Genomic DNA, 18,138 nt, shown 5'->3' with positions numbered 1-18,138 from the left:
CCATTCCAATGGTTTAGTACAGTGCTCTGCACAGAGGAAGCGTTCAATGAGAAGCAGCGTGGCTCAGTAGAAAGAACCTGGGCTTGGGAGTCAGAGGTCATGGGTTCGAATGCCGCCTCCACCGCTTGCCAGCTGTGTGACTTTGGGCAAGTCACTGAACTTCTCTGTGCCTCAGTTCCCTCATCTGTAAAATGGGGATGAAGACTGTGAGCCCCATGTGGGACAACCTGATCACCTTGTATCCCCCAGCGCTTAGAAGAGTGCTTTGCACATAGTAAGCGCTTAACAAAATACCACCACTTTAGAGAAACAGCGTGGCTCAGTGGAAAGAGCTTGGGCTTGGGAGTCAGAGGTCATGGGTTCGAATCCCCCCTCTGCCACTTGTCAGCTGTGTGACTGTGGGCAAGTCACTTCATTACTCTGGGCCTCATCTGGAAAATGGGGATTAATTGTGAGCCCCACGGGGGACAACCTGATTACCCTGTATCCACCCTAGCGCTTAGAACAGTGCTCTGCACATAGTAAGCGCTTAACAAATACCAACATTATTAAGTACGGTTGAATGAATGAATGAATGAACTGAGTAAAGCTGGGGGGGGGGGGGTAATTGCGCATGCGCAGTGGGAGAAAGGCGGCCTAGTTTGCTTTGGCATCCTTTGGTTTTTGCAGTGTGTGCCGACCTTTCCTGTGTCCCAGGTAAGAGACCCTGGACCCCCCAATCCCAAAGTGAGGAATCCAGTTCTTCTGGGCACCCCCCTCTTAGGGGGAATGGAGGAAAGGGAGCTGGGACTCCTGGATTATTCTCCCGGTCCCGCCGACTCGCTGCAGAGATCCCTGGCAAACCGAGTTGTTAATAACGTTGGGTAAGCGCTTACTATGTGCAGAGCACTGTTCTAAGCGCTGGGGGAGATCCAGGGTCATCAGGTTTTCCCACGGGAGGCTCACAGTCTTCATCTCCACTTTGCTGATGAGGTCACTGAGGCACGGAGAAGTTAATAATGTTGGTATTAAGCGCCTACTATGTGCAGAGCACTGTTCTAAGCGCTGGGGGAGATCCAGGGTAATCAGGCTGCCCCACGTGAGGCTCACAGTCTTAATCCCCACTTTGCAGATGAGGTCACTGAGGCACGGAGAAGTTAGTAATAATAATAATGTTCGTATTTGTTAAGCGCTTACTATGTGCAGAGCACTGTTCTAAGCGCTGGGGGAGATACAGGGTAATGAGGTTGTCCCACGTGAAGCTCACAGTCTTAATCCCCATTTTGCAGATGAGGTCACTGAGGCACAGAGAAGTTAATAATGTTGGTATTTGTTAAGCGCTTACTATGTGCTGAACACTGTTCTAAGCGCTGGGGGAGATACAGGGTAATCAGCCTGTCCCACGTGAGGCTCACAGTCAATCCCCATTTTACAGATGAGGGAACTGAGGTACTTGTCCTCAGTTGACAAGTAGCAGAGGGGAATTCGAACCCATGACCTCTGACTCCCAAGCCCGTGCTCTTTCCATTGAGCCACGCTGCTTCTCCACCCCCAGGCGGCTCAGAGCTAAGAGGAGGGTCAATCATTAACCAGGCAATGGGATTTGATGAGCGCTTATTCAGCGGGAAGCACTGTATTGAACACTTATTTGGTGCAAAAGACTGTAATAATGGTGGTATTTGTTAAGCGCCTACTATGTGCCAAGCACTGTTCTAAGCACTGGGATGGATACAAGGTGATCAGGTTGTCCCACGTGGGGCTCACAGGCTTAATCCCCATTTTACTGATGAGGGAACTGAGGCCCAGAGAAGTCAAGTGACTTACCCAAAGTCACAAAGCTGACAAGTGACGGAGCTGGGATTAGAACCCACGACCTCTGACTCCCAAACCCATGCTCCTTCCACTAAGCCACACTGCTTCTCATAATTGTGGTATTTGTTAAGTGCTTACAATGTGCAAGGGATGATACTAAGCACTGGGGTGGATACAAGCAAATCCAGTTGGACCCAGTCCCCGTCCCACATAGGGTTCACAGTTTTAATCACCATTTTACAGATGAGGGAACTGAGGCACAGAGAAGTGAAGAGACTTTACTCAAGCCCACATGTGAGACAAGAGGTGGGGATTAGAACCCATGACCTGACTCCCAGGCCCATGCTCTATCCACTATGTCGTGCTGCTTCCCATGTTTTAACATCTGTCAGTTAACTCTTCCCTAAAGCTAACCTAAATCACACCAGCCACAGTGTAAGCACATTTCTTCTTTAAGTTTAGTTTTTTTTAATTGGTGGCTTTTTTAATGGTATTTATTAAGCGCTTACCATTTGCCGGGTCCTGTTCTAAGCTACAAGGTAGACACGAGGTAATCAGGTTCATTATAGTTTTTAATTCCCATTTTACAGATGAGGGAACTGAGGTACAGAGGCTCAAGGTCAAACAGCAGACAAATGTCATAGCTGGGATTAAAACCCAGGTCCTTCTGACTTTCAGGCCCATGCTCTTTCCACTAGGCCGTGCTGCTGCTCTAAATTGTAGGGAATATGAGTTTCTATATTAGTGATTTAAATATAGGGATTTTTAGTAGATCTCAAAGAAGCAATAAAAATCTCTAAAATCCCATGAACTCTTACTTGATTGACAACTAGGTAATTCCAAACTGTGATCAAGAGGGAAGAAACTTTTTTAGGGTACATACCCACAGATGAGAAAAGACTCCAAGAAGCCCTAACACTCAGTCCAGAAGTGCAGTTGTCATAAAAATAACCACTGCACTATCTTTCCCCCTGGCTTCAGGCCAACAAGCTAGGTTATGGAGTGGGTAAGTGTCCCTCTGTTGCATTTGTTTGATTTTGACATATCTATCCATAAATGATGATATGCAGTCTTATTTGCTTATGTGCGGTAAACCCTTCAGAATTTGAAAACATTTATTGCTTTGAAAATAATCAAAGTGTGTGAGGCATCATCATTAAACTGTTTTCCCTGCAGTTGATCCCCAGGCACCAGACCACAAAAACAGCACATATAAATAGTTGCATGGAGGGTCATCATTCTGCTTGAGTAAAGTTAAAATTTTCACAAGAAGCAGCGTGGCTTATGAGAAAGAGCACGGGCTTGGGAGTCAGAGGTCGTCATTTCTAATCCCGGATCTGCTACTTGTCAGCTTTGTGACTGGTAAGTCACTTAATTTCTCTGGGCCTCAGTTACCTCATCTGTAAAATGGGAATTAAGACGGTGAGCCCCACGTGGGACAACCTGATTACCTTGTATCTACCCCAGCACATAGAACAGTGCTTGGCACATAGTAAGTGCTTAACAAATACCATTATTATTATTATTAATAATGTGCAAGCGCTTGCCTCTCTTAGCTGAAATTTTGATTATTATCCAGACTGTAAAAACCTTTCATAACAAAAACGAGATTTGAGATTCGCCTCCTCTTCTCAAATTTTCACACAACCAATTTTCTCAGGGGCTCTAGGAAACAATGGTTACGCAGAAGCCAAGAGGCATCCCCTACTCCTGAGTGAGCCAGACGAACAACTATTGGAAAATGACTATTCCTTTGGAAGAGTGCATCCCTTGCAGGTTACATCCCAAATAAAACATCAGGAGCAAGCCAATTAAACTTTATTCAGGACAAAAAATTCAGAATGAGCTTTTCATGGATCTTTAGTAGTTGTTCTTACCATGTTGCATAACACTCAAAACCATTTGTCCTTAAACCAGAGTTGTCCGGTTAAGGTAGTTCAACCTTCTTCTGGTCCTGCAGGGAAAGTCAGTATTGCTGTGTTCTTAAAATTAAGGTTATTTCTTTGGCAACTGATTTCATAACCACAAGATTATTATACTGTTTGAAGGTCAAAGCTAAAGAGAAGCTGAAAAGGGATTTTTCTAAAAATATCCTCATCATTATTAATAGTATTTATCGAACACTTAACAGCATGCAGAGCACTGTACTAAGTGTTTGGGAGAGATCAAAATAGAAACCATCCCTGCTCTCAAGGCACTTAGTCCAGCAGGGGAGACAAATAAATTACAAATAGGGGAATAATAGGTTTTATAAGATATGAACCTCTGTGTGCTACAAGGGCTGTGGTAACTTAAATGCTTGGGGGTTGCGGGGTACAGAAGGGCCAAGCTGACAGTTGGGTGATACAAAATGAGAAGATTAGCAATATGTACTGTATCATCAGAATTCATAGTACGTATTTTAAAAATGATGAAGTTAGCACCTCAGCATCTATCAAGTTATGTATTCAACTTGCACTGCAGAAGATTTTTGTCTGTTGGCTCTGAAGATTCTCTGTATTTCAGAAAGTCTTAAGCTGTAGTAATGCTGCAATCAGTGTTTCCCAATTTATGAACTAGTATTCAATAGTATTTATTGAGCGCTTACTATGTGCAGAGCACTGTACTAAGCGCTTGGGATGAACAAGTCGGCAACAGATAGAGACAGTTCCTGCCGTTTGACGGGCTTATAGTCTAATCGGGGGAGACGGACAGACAAGAACAATGGCAATAAAGTATCTTGTAGGTATTTTGTTTTTCACAAAGTTCTTTACGGTGTTAGGAGCTGTTTTTGTTCTCTAGCATGTGATCCACGAATCAAGTAAAAATGTTATGTATCCTCAGAAAATATAGACTTTATTGATTGTAGACACCACCACTCAGCACCACTATCCTCCCTACCTGATAAACCCGTAACCTTGTCCTTGACTTCTCTCTCTCATTCCTCCCTTATATTCAATGTCATCAAATCCTGTGAAATCCACCCTTTCCTCTCCATCCAATCTGCTACCATGCTGATCTGAGCACTTATCCCATCCCGCCTTAACTATTGCATCTGCCTCCTTGCTGACGTTCCAGCCTCCTGTCTCTCCCCACTCCAATCCATACTTCACTCTGCTGCACAAATCATTTATCAATAAAAACATTCAGCTCATGTCTCCCCACTCCTCAAGAACCTCCAATGGCTGTCCATCCGCCTTCGCATCAAACAAAAACTCCCTACCATTGGCTTTAAAGGACTCAGTCATCTCACCCCACCCTACCTCACCTCACTGATCTCCTACTACCGCCCAGCCCACGCACTTCACTCCTCTAGCAACATCTTATTCACTTGTCCCGATCTCATCTATCTCGCCATCGACCCCTTTCCCACGTCATTCCCCATACCTGGAACTCCCTCCCTGTCCAATATGTCAGATCACCACTCTCTCCACCTTCAAAGCATTACCAAGGTCACATCTCCCCCAGACGCCTTCCCCGATTAAGCCCTCTTTTCTGTGGCTCGTTCTCCCTTCTGCGTCATCTACACACCTCAGTCTGTGACCTTTGGACACTTGATGTTCTCCCCACTCCCAACCCCACAGAACTTATGTAAATGTCTTTAAATTCTATACTATAAATTATTCATATTAATGTCTGTCTACCCCTCTAGACTGTAAACGCATGTGGAGGGAACATGTCTGCTAATGCCATTGTATTGCACTCTTGTAAGCGCCTAGTACACTGCTCTACCCATCGTAAGCACTAAATAAATACCAATGACTGACTTCAAAGAGATTCAAGATACTGGGAATTTTGGGATTCAGAGAAGGAAAGTGAGTAGTTTTGGGTTGGGAAAAGAAACGATGGGTTCTTTGTAGTAGTTGTAAATAAACTGTTAAGAAGCATGGAGTAATAATATTTATGGTACCTGTTAAGCCCTTACTATGTGCTAAGCACTGGGGTAGATACAAGTTAATTGGATTGGACCCATTTTCTGTCCCACATGGGGCTCACACTCTTAATCCCCATTTTACAGATGAGGTAACTGAGGCCCAGAGAAGTGAAGCGACTTGCCCAGGGTCACACAGCAGACAAGTGGTGTAGCGTGGCTCAGTGGAAACAGCATGGGCTTTGGAGTCAGGGCTCATGAGTTTGAATCCCAGCTCTGCCATTTGTCGGCTGTGTGACAGGGGGCAAGTCACTTGACTTCTCTGTGCCTCAGTTCCCTCATCTGTAAAATGGGGATTAAGACTGTGAGCCCCACGTGGGACAACCTGATTCCCCTGTGTCTACCCCAGCGCTTAGAACAGTGCTCGGCACATAGTAAGCGCTTAACAAATACCAACATTATTAACCCAGGTCCTTCTGACTCAGAGGCCTGTGCTGTAGCCACTAAGCCATGCTGCTTCTACCAATGGACATATGGATCAGGAGTCAGGAGACCATGGTTATAATCCTGGCTCTGCCACTTGCCTGCCGTGAGACCTTGGACAAATCATTCAATCAATCAGTGTTGTAATAATTATCATGTAACTTCTTCGTGCCTCAGTTTCCTATTCTGTAAAAACTTCTCACTCTGGGCTTCAAGGCTCTCCATCCCCTTACCCCCTCCTGCCTCTCCTCCCTTCTCTCTACTGCCCACCCCTCACGCTCCGCTCCTCTGCCGCCCACCTCCTCACCGACCCCATTCACGCCTATCCCACCATCAGCCCCTGGCCCACGTTCTCCCGCTGTCCTGGAATGCCCTCCCTCCTCACCTCTGCCAAACTAACGCTCTTTCCCTCTTCAAAGCCCTACTGAGAGCTCACCTCCTCCAAGAGGCCTTCCCAGACTGAGCTTCCCCTCTTCCCTCTGCTCCCTCTCTGCCCCCCCTTCACCTCCCCTCAGCTAAGCCCCCTTTCCCCCCTTTCCATCTGCTCCTCCCCCTCTCCTTTCCCCTCCCCTCTGCACTGTGCTCATTTGTATATTTTTGATTACCCTATTTATTTTAATGAGTGTACAGCCCCTTGATTCTATTTATTGCGATTAAGTTGTCGTTTTTCGTCCGTCTGTCTCCCCCGATTTGACCATAAGCCCATCAATGGGCAGGGATGGTCTCTGTTGATGAATTGTCTATTCCAAGTGCTTAGTACAGTGCTCTGCACATAGTAAATGCTCAATAAATACTATTGAATGAATGAGTAAAATGGGGATAAGAACCCTACCCTCCCTCCCTTTTAGATGAACAGCCCCACATGGAATGGGGACTGTGACTGATCTGATTGTATACTGTATCTACCTCAGTGCTCAGCACACAGTAGGGACATTACAAATGCCATTGGTATTTATATTGTTAGTGTTAGTAATAAATAATGGCTTTTAGGTTTAAGGAAGGAAACTGAAAATATAATTGGCGCATCTGGTGCTAAAGGAAGTCCTTTACAGAAAGAGACCATCGATGCAGTGGGACGAGTGAATGGAGCATTTAGACTGAAGGAATTTTAGCTCCTTTAAACTCTTCCTGCAGACTGTAAACTCTTTATGGACATGGATCACGTCTCTTAACTTGGTTGTATTGCACTTCCCCAAACGCTTAATAATAATAATGATGATAATAATAATGATATCTGTTAAGTGCTTACTATGTACCAAGCAGTGTTCTAAGCGCTGGGGTAGTTACAAGATTATCAGGTTGTCCCACGCAGGGCTCACAGTCTTAATCCCCATTTTACAGATGAGATAACTGAGGCCCAGATAAATTAAGTTACTTGCCCAAAGTCACACAGCGACAAGTGGCTTTGCCGGGATTAGACCTCATTCATTCACCTTGTATCCCCCCAGCGCTTAGAACAGTGCTTTGCACATAATAAGCGCTTAACAAATACTACCATTATTTGTATTATTCATTCAGTCGTATTTATTGAGCATTCACTGTGGGCAGAGCACTCTACTAAGCGCTAGAAAAACAGTGTGGCTCAGTGGAAAGAGCCCGGGCTAGGGAATCAGAGGTCGTGGGTTCTAGTCCCAACTCTGCCACTAGTCAGCTGTGTGACTTTGGGCAAGTCACTTAACTTCTCTGCGCCTCAGTTCCCTCATCTGTAAAATGGGGATTAAGACTGTGAGCCCCACATGGGACAATCCCTGATTATCTTGTATCCTCCCAGCGCTTAGAACAGTGCTTGGCACATAGTAATCGCTTAACAAATGCTATCATTATTATTATTACAATTCGGCAAAAGAGAGAGACCATCCCTACCCAACAACGGGCCTCACAGTCTGACTTCCAAGCCCATGCTTTTTCCACTAAACCACGCTGCTTCTCTGCCCTAATACAGTGCTCTGCCCACAGGAAACGCTCAATAAATACCATTGATTCCATTTGTGATTATGTAAAGTGTGTAGGATAATCAAATAGCATCCCCTCCCCAGTTTCACCCTTTGAATAATAGGAGAATCATTTGTTTGTAGAGTTCTCTGAAAAGCTTAGCTGGAAGGAGATAATATTTGGAGAACTATTGGTATTTATAGGTCCTTTAAAATAGTGCTGCTGGAATTTGTGGAATTTTGGTCACTAAGTCACAGGGCTATAAATAGGACAAAATCACCTTCTGACTTTGGGAAGGATAATCATTTTCTGAAGCATTTCAGAAGAAGCTTACCTTTGTGAAAATATTTTGAGAACAGAATATCGTTCTCTAAAACATGATGCTTTTTATTTGTGTTTCATTAGCACCACCTCATCCCCTAGCCCCCACCCCTTCCCCCAGTGTTTTCCAAAGTACCTGTAATATGCTGGTGAATTGGGTTTCGGGCCACAGTCACCCTTTTTGCTCTTTTACATATAAACTGAGCTAGTTGTTTTCTTGATGAAGAGCTCAACTTTCTATTGTACTTCTTCCCCTTTAAATGGTCTGTGTATTCTTGGAGAGGATGAAAATGTGAGCCCGTGGTGGGCAGGGATTTTCTCTATTTGTTGCTGAATTGTACTTCTCCAGCGCTTAGTACAGTGCTCTGCCCACAGTAAGCACTCAGTAAATACAATTGAATGAATGAATGAATGAAAATGTGTCTGAGTTGAGGCCAAAATTTCGTGCTGAACATAATAATAATGTTGGTATTTGTTAAGCGCTCACTATGTGCAGAGCACTGTTCTAAGCGCTGGGGTAGATACAGGGTAACCAGTTTGTCCCACATGGGACTCACAGTCTTAATCCCCATTTTACAGATGAGGTAGTTACAGAGAGTTTTTAAGTGACTTGCCCACAGAGAAGTTAAGTGACTTGCCCACAGTCACACAGCTGACAAGTGGCAGAGCCGGATTTTGAACCCATGACCTCTGACTCCAAAGTCCGTGCTTTTCCCACTGAGCCATACTGCTTCCCAAAAATAATCACATGAAGTGATTCAGATGTGCCTGAAGCCTGGCCGCAGCACCCACCTCTAGAGGGAAGAATGCCAAGAATCCCAACCGAAGGGGAGGTGTGATTTGGAGAATGAGGACTAGGTATGTTCATCCAATTTTCAAATATTAGAATGCACCTAAAATATCCTGTTTGAGGTAGCTGCCATTTCCCCATCTTTGGGAAGAAAATTGTCCCTTTGCTCTCACCTAGCTTTTGGTGCCATCAGGTGGCCATTTTCTTTTGCTCATTTAAAAATGCCACGTTGCCCACATTTTCTGTTTTACAGAGCTAATATTTTTGTTAGATGTGTTGTTGTTTGAACACAAACAATATAAACACTTCCCCAAGTTTAGTGTTGTTTTTTCCTCCAGTTCCCTTGACACTCCTAAAGTATACTTGTAAGCATTAAAGTACAGTAAAAGTAAGTAACAGCCACAATACACTTTAAAAATTGACAATCTCAGCAACAATCACAATTTCCTCATAACAGCCGAGTGTTAATATTGATTTCCCGGGTTTAAAAAGGGTGGTAACTGGAAGAAAAATTAGCTAGTTCTATCTAAATTTAATGGAGGAAGGTAAGCCCTAAGGGAGCTGACACATAAAGTTCTGATGACAAGCACTTTTGGTTTTCAGTTGTTTGGCAGAGGAATATTTTTTCCCATAAAGAACCATCAAGACTGAGCAGCTACATCAATAAGCCTTGAAGACAGGTACTGTCCAAAAAAAAAAATTAAAAGCCTGCTCTCTTCAGGAAGTAAGCAAATGTAAGAGAAATCTAAATTCCTTACCTAAGATCCAATATAAAATGTTACTGTCCCCAAAGTAATTGAGCAAGTGGCAGATTATCTGCAAATTTGACTGCTGGGAGGAAGGAGGAAAGTGAGAAAGCTGAACTCAGTGTTGAAACCTATTTAGCACAGAAACATTTATCAGAGGAAAGGAAGAGTTAAAAAGAAGTCAGGAGTGGAGAGTCAGCTCACATGCATATCAAAAAAAAAAAATTAGGTCAAAGCTGTCATCACTCCTGGTTTCCTCTTACTGAGGCTCCGTTTTCTTTTTTCCCCTTTTCCTTTTTTTTTAAATGTCACAAGAAGGTATAATTTGAGATGCTTTTATTGTTCCCAAAGGGCTTTTGGGCTGCCTCTGTGGGTATCACAAAAAACCAAGATCCAATCAGGCTTCTGCCCTGGGGTTTGGAGAAGTGGGACCATGGGTGTGTTTGTGATTTTAAGCCACCATTGGAGTAGAGCCAAAGCTCCAGGAGATAGTTGGAATGCCCAGCCTGTCCGGATTGGTTGCTGGAATTAACTGCTAGATCAACAGCCAGTCACGACAACTTGCGGCCTTCTTCAGCGCCAATTGGATGGGAATCCTTTCAGTGCATCTGAAAGCACTGAACTGGGACAAAAAGGTAGAGACTTTAAGAACCACAGAGGGTTGGATTCAGAAGGGTTGATTAAAAACACTCTGCCCTCCTTTGTGTGGAAGTTTCGCCTCCAGTATCAGATTTGCTTCTGTCCTTTGTCGACGTACCACACTTGCCTTGCCTGATCAAATGTGCTGAACTGCGGAAGAGATGTCTGAGAGAGACCAATTGTCCTGTGTCCCACATTAGATCTACATCAGAAACTAGCAACCGGCATGAAGGAAACTTTGTTTCCTAGATAGATATTAAGAGGGGTGAAGAGCAGGTTTTTCAGCATTTAAAGGAGAAGGAAATCTAAGATTCTAAGTTCATCAGTCAATCCATCAGTGGCAATGAATGCTTACTATGTGCAGAGCTTGGTACTAAAATGCAGTAGACAGACACAGTCCCTGCCCTCAAAGAAGTTCATGTACTATATTTGTTACTTAGATGAGTTTCTTCTGAAAAAAAAAGTAGTGGGGCAACCATCATCCACACTACTGCATCTTCCCTGACACCCAAGAGAACTTCTGAAATTTTTTGTTAAAGATAAAAAATTAAAACCAGTTCTAGACCATTCATATAGGTCACTTGATTTTAATTGCCTTCCAGATTGGTTACTTTGAGCTTCAAAAAAATCCATTCATTCACAACTATTATCCTCTCAAAGTGCCCAACCTGTCACCCCCATGAGTCGACACCATATTTAAAAACAAAAACGAAAAGCCTGGTTTGAGGAGGGGAGGCAAGGCTGGAGAGAATCCTGGCTCTCTCAGGGACCCAGGCTAATCTCACTGCAGTCCTAGTCCCATTACTAAAGGCCCATTTTCCAGTCATCATGAAGTCAAAGCAAGTAAAAAAATAGAACTGAGTGGTTCTTCCCCTCCCCCGCTCCCCGAAAAAGTCCGGAAACAGAAGGATCTTTGAAAACTACATTTAATCCTCTTTGAAATGTCTATAACCTAGAAGGGAAGATGATTAAAGCCACCACTGCTTGGATATGGAAAAGAATTTACAATTTTTCTCTCAGTTAAGAGAGTCATGGCTATTAGCTGACCAGCTCCATTTTTTTCTCCATGTTAGTGGGTGCTGTTAATGTGATTATGATGGGCTAAACCAGGTCTTGAGTGGGAAACTCAAGTCTTGTCAGAACCCTGGGATGTGCTTGTCTGACAGTCCAGCTCAAACAGCTTTGGGGTTGATTTTTCCCATCACCCTTAAGCAATAGGTATCTATAACAGGGGCGGGGAATTTTCTATTCTCATTAAATCTGCTTGGAGACTTACTTTGGTAACACATGCCTTTATTTTCGTAACTGGCCATCGCCTGATTTGAACATTCATCAGAGAGAAGAAATTCATTCATTCAATAGTATTTATTGAGCGCTTACTATGTGCAGAGCACTGTCTAGATTTGGTTCTGTAATGTTAGCCATAAGCAGCTAGAACTGCAAGATGGTTTGCGTCACTGATTAAAAGTGGGCACCCACTACATTAACTACAAAATAAACATAGAGTCTTTAACTATGTGACTGTGATTGGCCATCCAATGCAGGAAGAGATCGAATGACATTTGAACAGTAAATATGTGTCATCTTAATTCTTAAAATCTTCCTGAAGTGGGTGTGTTTTTTTCTAGATTTTTTTTCTAAATGTTAAATTTTTTCCTAGGAAATTGCATTAGCTCTGTTTTAAAATAGGGTGGCACCCTGAGAATGAGTTTATTCTCTTCCAATAAAGGATTACCATTTAAACCATTTAACATCCTATCTAGGTTTCATTTCTGCAAATTTTTAACACCCCTATAAAATGTAAGCCTGTAAGAGTTTTGAGAGAGAACAGCTGATATGTGTGGAATAATAAGATGGTTCTATATTATTTGACAAAATCTCAATGTGAATTGCTCTCTGCCGAATCTGTCACCAGTTTTTTTAACCATCCCAGAGGCCAGGGGAGCAAACGTTTTCATTTTTAAAAAAGAAAAATCATATCAAATATACAATGAATGAATACTTAAGAAGATTTGGAACCCCTATGTTGGGAACTAGAGTGTAGATCGGAGAGCAAACTGAAATTTGTTAAAAATTATTCTCTCCCACCCACTTTTTTTCAGATTCCGTAGGAGCTACTTGCTAAATGGGTGCTTCAGTTTTATTTCATTTTCCAGCCTCCCTGACCAAAAGTAATTTAGTGCCCTGGGGACTCTGGTTTTGGAGGAAGACAAACTTTCTATCACCCTGCATCGTTGTGCCTTCAAACCAGCTAGCAGGCAAGAAAGATTCCCAACATCTCCTTGTGCTGAATGAAAGTGAACTAGAAGAACAGTTTGTGAAAGGCCACGGTCCTGGTGGCCAAGCCACCAATAAAACAAGCAACTGCGTGGTCCTGAAGCATATCCCATCCGGGATTGTGGTCAAGGTAATTCAATCTAAATTATCTTGTTAATAGTACACAACTGCCATTATACTCTCCACTATATGGCTAACCTACCAGACACTTGAGTGTGCTCCATCCCCCTCTAGACTGTAAGCTTGTTGTGGGCAGGGAACAGGTCTGCCACTTGTCAGCTGTGTGACTGTGGGCAAGTCACTTAACTTCTCTGTGCCTCAGTTACCTCATCTGTAAAATGGGGATTAACTGTGAGCCTCACATGGGACAACCTGATTACCCTTTATCTACCCCAGCTCTTAGAACAGTGCTCTGCACATAGTAAGAGCTTAATAAATACCAACATTTATTATGTCTACCAACTGTTATATTGTACTCTCCCCAGTGCTTACTACGGTGTACTTCACACAGTAAACACTCAATAAATACCTTTGATGACTGATTGATTGTGCGAACACCTCACCCTATCCCTTGGGAATTTTCTACCATACAGATTTGCCATTCACATTTAAGGCAGTGAGGTGACACCACAGGATACCAACTAGGATGTCTGTATAGGGTTGTTTTTTTGTTGTTGTTTAAGCAGTAGCAAAATTTTACTGCTGCTTTTAAATTTGGCAGACAACACTAAGGTTTTGCTGTTTGGAAAGCTTTATTTACAGAAACTCAGCTATTTAAAAACCCATTGCTTCATCGTATCTTTGTAGAAATAGCCAAAGTGGAATTTTTTAGGGTGGTCTATTCTCCCTCACTGATATAAAATTGAATGGCTTTAAACAGGTCACTTAACCTGCCATGCACTAATGAGTTAAGTATATGTAGCTCTGCACATGCTGCACAGTTTTCCTTACGAACGCTTTCTGTTGCTTTCTATGGGTAGTATTTTTTTATGGTATTTATGAAGAGCTTACTGTGTGTCAAACACCATTCTAAGAACTGGAGTAGGTACATGTTAATCAGTTTGGACAGAATCTCTGTTCCACAAGGGGCTCACAGCCCAAGTAGGAGGGAGAACAGGTATTTGATCTCCATTTTAGAGTTGAGGGAACTGAGGCACAGAGAAGTTGTGACTTGCCCAAGGTCATAGAGCAAGCAATAGGTCCTCTGACTCCCAGGTTCGTGCTTTTTCAACTAGGCCATTCAATGCATACCCAATTCTCTTTTTACATGGAGTTGTGTTCTTGCAAAATCCTGTATTAAAATTCATGTTAGAAGACTCTTGGTGTCCAGAGCTCTGTGTATGGGCACAAACCATTTGTTTGGACTCCACTAGATGTCACATCCGCACAGACTTGCATTGAGAGACGAACATCCCCTAGTTTAGTGGAAGCGAGTGTGGGAACCCAATGTATTTAAAATCTTAATCTTTAGAGAGTTGTAGAAAATGATCTGACGCTCTCTGCGTTCATTTTTCGAATGGTATTCGTTAAGCTTTTACTTTGTGCCAAGCACTGTACTAAGCGCTGGGGTAGATACAAGGTAATCAGGTGAGACACAATCCAAATCCCACATGGGGCTCCTAATCTTAATCCCCATTTACAGGTGTGGGAATTGAGGCACAGAGGAAGTGAAATGACTTGCCCAAGGTCACACAGCAGACAAGTGGTAGAGGGGAGATTAAAACCCAGGTCCTTCTGTCTCCCAAGCCCATCACTTTGTATGATGGTTCTTGCTTTATCTCCCCCAATCCCTTTTTGAAGCAGACAAGTCCACTTAGAATTTCAGAGAACTCAACCTCATACATTCAGATTGAGACCAGGCATAATCTCCTATAACGCATGTTTTCACCATGTTGCAAAATGAGGGAGAGAAGACTTGGGGAATGAAGGAATATTCCTCCGTCAACATGCATTCTATCGATCAGGATAGAATGCAATGTGAGATGGGAAGAAAGTGTCAGATTGCAAGACTGTGGCATCGAGGCAAACAATATATTGTGCATTTTTCTTTACGTGAGGCTCTTCAAGAACATAACCCCCATCTCTCAGAACTAACTTCTGTTGTCCGGAGAAACAAGTTAAATGGGGCAAGCAAATTCAGGAAAATGAACACACAATCACATAATGTAACTAAAAAATGAAACCAAAAGACAGGCAGGGTCCAGGTAAACAAGGTTGAACTATATTAAACTGAATGATCATCCCCTTTTCTTCCCAGGAGACCTGTTCCAACTTTATTTGTTCCCAAAGGAGGTGTGACATTTACTGATACAGCAGGAAGGGAGGTGGCAGGGGCAGGTTTTTGGCAAAGGGAAATTTGTGGGAGTTTGCAAGCCAGAATGAATCAGAGTAATCTCAGTCACTTCTTTTCCATTCACCATGAAAAAGCAACACTTAGACTTATTGCTCATGGGGAGGAAGTGTCTTCTGGAACCTGGCGTCTTCAGTCTTTCTGTTTAACTTGCTGAGTGAGTGCAGTTCTCTACATTTCATCACCACCACCCACTTTGGGCTGAAAGTTGGTGTTTTTGGATTTCTTGAGACGGCCTTAGAATGCAACTAAATTAAGCACACATGGTAGCTGTAAACTCAGGACCTCAAGCATCTAAATATGGAAAGGCATACTGGGAAAAATGATGATCCCTTGTATGCTGCGGCATTACGGTGGGTCTTTGGGAGGAGGGGAGAGGTTGTGTTTGTTCTATATTTTATGTGCTACAATTTCTACTTGAGAGACTATTACCATAACTCCTGGCATCCCAAGGAAAGGGATGGAGTGTAGTAAATGATGTTAGTTGTGGATGCAGAATACGAGTCATGTCTCTGTGGGGTGGAAGGTTTTTCCAAACTCTCTGAAGGCTGCTGAATAAACCACTTGGCCAATAAAACATTATTTAAGTCACAAAAGACCGTCTGAGGGTGAACCTGTTCTAAAATATCAACATCTTTTTCAGTGTCATCAAACAAGATCAGTCGACCAAAACCGAAAAAAAGCTAGGGAAATACTACAAGAAAAGGTGGACATTTTCTACAAAGGTGAAAACAGTTACATTTTCAAAGCAAAACGTGAAGCAGAAAAGAATAAACGAGAAAAGAAGAGAAAAGCAAAGGAGATTTTAGAAAAAAAGAAACACTTAAAGGAACTACAGAAAGCATGTCAAGAAGATGTTGGTCACATAACTGTGAAGGACTAATATCAGTGGTTTTAATCTATTGTATAACTTTTAAAATAAATACATTTTTGTAAAAACATGGATTTAATGAGCTACTCTGCAAAATCGTAGACCTGAGCCAAATGTTAATAGGAGTCACAGTGTCAACTCTTCATCTGTTGGGAGAAGATGATTACTCACTGGTATTTAGACATTGCTGCAGTTGTGCCAAGATAAAAAGAATAATTTTGGTTAGAGAGAAACAAGATGGTGACTTGAAAAGCTAATGGATGTTACTTGCCCCTTTATTCCATTAGCTAATGGAGGACAAGGGCAAGAGAAGCAGTCTTGAGCTTAGAAAATTCTCTTCTAATTCATGATGATATATATGCGCAATTCTCTTTATGTGCAGTTGCCAGGTTAAATTGCGATCCATAAAAATGAGATTAGTTCTATCTAGAATATTGTTAATTTATTTGGTGCTATTTCCCTGGATGGATTAGACCCGAACTGCAACTCTGTACTTACAGTCTAATCGATTAGACTGCCCGTCAAAGGGCAGGGACTGTCTCTATGTGTTACCAATTTGTACATTCCAAGCACTTAATACAGTGCTCTGCACATAGTAAGCGCTCAATAAATACTATTGAATTAATGTACTTAATTCTGTACCTTACAGTTACCCCTTTCGGCAGGGTTAGCGGTTTGCTTGTTTTGACACGACTTTAGTTAATGCTCAAGGAGTGGAACAGGATATTGGAACTGAGAATGACATCTAGCAGGCAGCCGAAATACCAGGACTTGTATTGCTTTCCAAGAGAGAAGTGTACCAATGACCTCTTTCTGATGATATGACTCACAGAGCAAAAGAAACAGCGTGGCTTTAGTGGACAGAGCACGGACCTGGGAGTCAGGAGGCCAAGGTACTGATAATAATAATAATGTTGGTATTTCTAAGCGCTTACTACTTGCAGAGCACTGTTCTAAGCACTGGGGTAGATACAGGGGAATGAGGTGGTCCCACGTGAGACAGTCTTCATCCCCATTTTACAGATGAGGGAACTGAGGCACAGAGAAGTGACTTGCCCACAGTCACACAGCTGACAAGTGGCAGAGCCGGGATTCGAACCCATGACTTCTGACTCCCAAACCTAGACTCTTTCCACTGAGCCACGCTGCTTCCCAATAACTGCCTCTGCCACTTGACTGCTGTGTGACTGTAGACAAGTCACTTCACTTCTGTGCCTCAGTTATCTCATTTGTAAAATGGGAGTTGACTTTGAGGCCTATATGGGACAGGGATTGTGTCCAACCTGGTTAAGCGTTTAGTACAGTGAGAAAGTGCTTGGCCCAGAGAGAAAGTGCTTAACAAATACCTCAGCGTGGCTCAGTGGAAAGAGCCCGGGCTTAGGAGTCAGAGGTCATGGGTTTGAATGCCGGCTCTGCCACTTGTCCGCTGTGTGACTTTGGGCAAGTCACTTAAACTTCTCTAGGCCTAAATTCCCTCATCTGTAAATTGGGGATTAACTGTGAGCCTCACGTGGGACAACTTGATTACCCTGTATCTACCTCAGCGCTTAGAACAGTGCTCTGCACATAGTAAGCGCTTAAATACCAGCATTATTATTTTTAAAAAAAAACCTACTTAATTAGGTTTAAGATATTGGTCTGGCTGGATTACAACAGGCTCAATTTCCAAAATGTGCACCACAACTAATGTTTCTCATCTTCTAGCTGTTGCCTATAGTAGAGGTGTATCTGTTCTTTGCAAAACACCTTACTTCTTACTTCTTACTTTCTCTGGTACAACTAAAGTCAGACAAGTGAAAGATGGTCAAATTCTGATCCGGCCCCTGGATCAAACCCCTACCTAGAAAGGGGTTGGGGAGACTGCCTTCACTGAATCTCTTTGATAATTAGATACAAGAGTATAAGAGAGGGATTAAGCACTTTATCACCTTCCTGCAAAAGTGATCTCAGCTCTGAGAATACCTTCCCAAACCATAAGAATTTCTCACTTTTTGGCCTAAGGTTCCTGGCAAGGGCCTTTTGGCTGCACTTGGTCTTTCTGCACTTGGCTCTGTCTCTTTGGTCATTTGATACTCCCCCCTCTCCCTT

The 18,138-nt window shown here is 42.9% G+C and overlaps 1 protein-coding gene across 4 annotated transcripts; it reads left to right on the top strand.

The window, feature by feature from the left end:
* Positions 1-619: 619 nt before the first annotated feature.
* On the top strand, positions 620-16,120 carry MTRFR (mitochondrial translation release factor in rescue). 4 transcript variants are annotated; one of them, XM_039910380.1, is made up of 4 exons: positions 9,061-9,235; positions 9,771-9,847; positions 12,655-12,959; positions 15,823-16,120. In XM_039910380.1, the coding sequence occupies exons 3-4, from the start codon at positions 12,678-12,680 to the stop codon at positions 16,060-16,062; spliced, it is 522 nt and encodes a 173-aa protein (XP_039766314.1). In that variant the 5' UTR covers positions 9,061-9,235; positions 9,771-9,847; positions 12,655-12,677; the 3' UTR covers positions 16,063-16,120. The 4 variants fall into 4 exon arrangements, with proteins under 4 accessions (XP_028914593.1, XP_039766314.1, XP_028914595.1 ...); XM_029058760.1 differs by lacking the exons at positions 9,061-9,235; positions 9,771-9,847 and adding an exon at positions 620-696; XM_029058762.2 differs by lacking the exon at positions 9,771-9,847.
* Positions 16,121-18,138: the final 2,018 nt, after the last annotated feature.

This window comes from Ornithorhynchus anatinus, chromosome 2 (genome assembly GCF_004115215.2).
Source record: "Ornithorhynchus anatinus isolate Pmale09 chromosome 2, mOrnAna1.pri.v4, whole genome shotgun sequence".
In the NCBI taxonomy this organism is placed as follows: domain Eukaryota; kingdom Metazoa; phylum Chordata; class Mammalia; order Monotremata; family Ornithorhynchidae; genus Ornithorhynchus; species Ornithorhynchus anatinus.
The sequence above is the reverse complement of the archived record's forward strand: the minus strand, read 5'-3'. Positions and strand labels throughout refer to the sequence as shown.

Bases quoted from the DNA above. Each gene is read 5' to 3' on its own strand.
- MTRFR (XM_029058760.1), top strand. From the start codon at position 12,678: ATGGGTGCTTCAGTTTTATTTCATTTTCCAGCCTCCCTGACCAAAAGT. The intron at 12,960-15,822 runs GTAATTCAATCT...CATCTTTTTCAG, and splicing joins CATCCGGGATTGTGGTCAAG to TGTCATCAAACAAGATCAGT.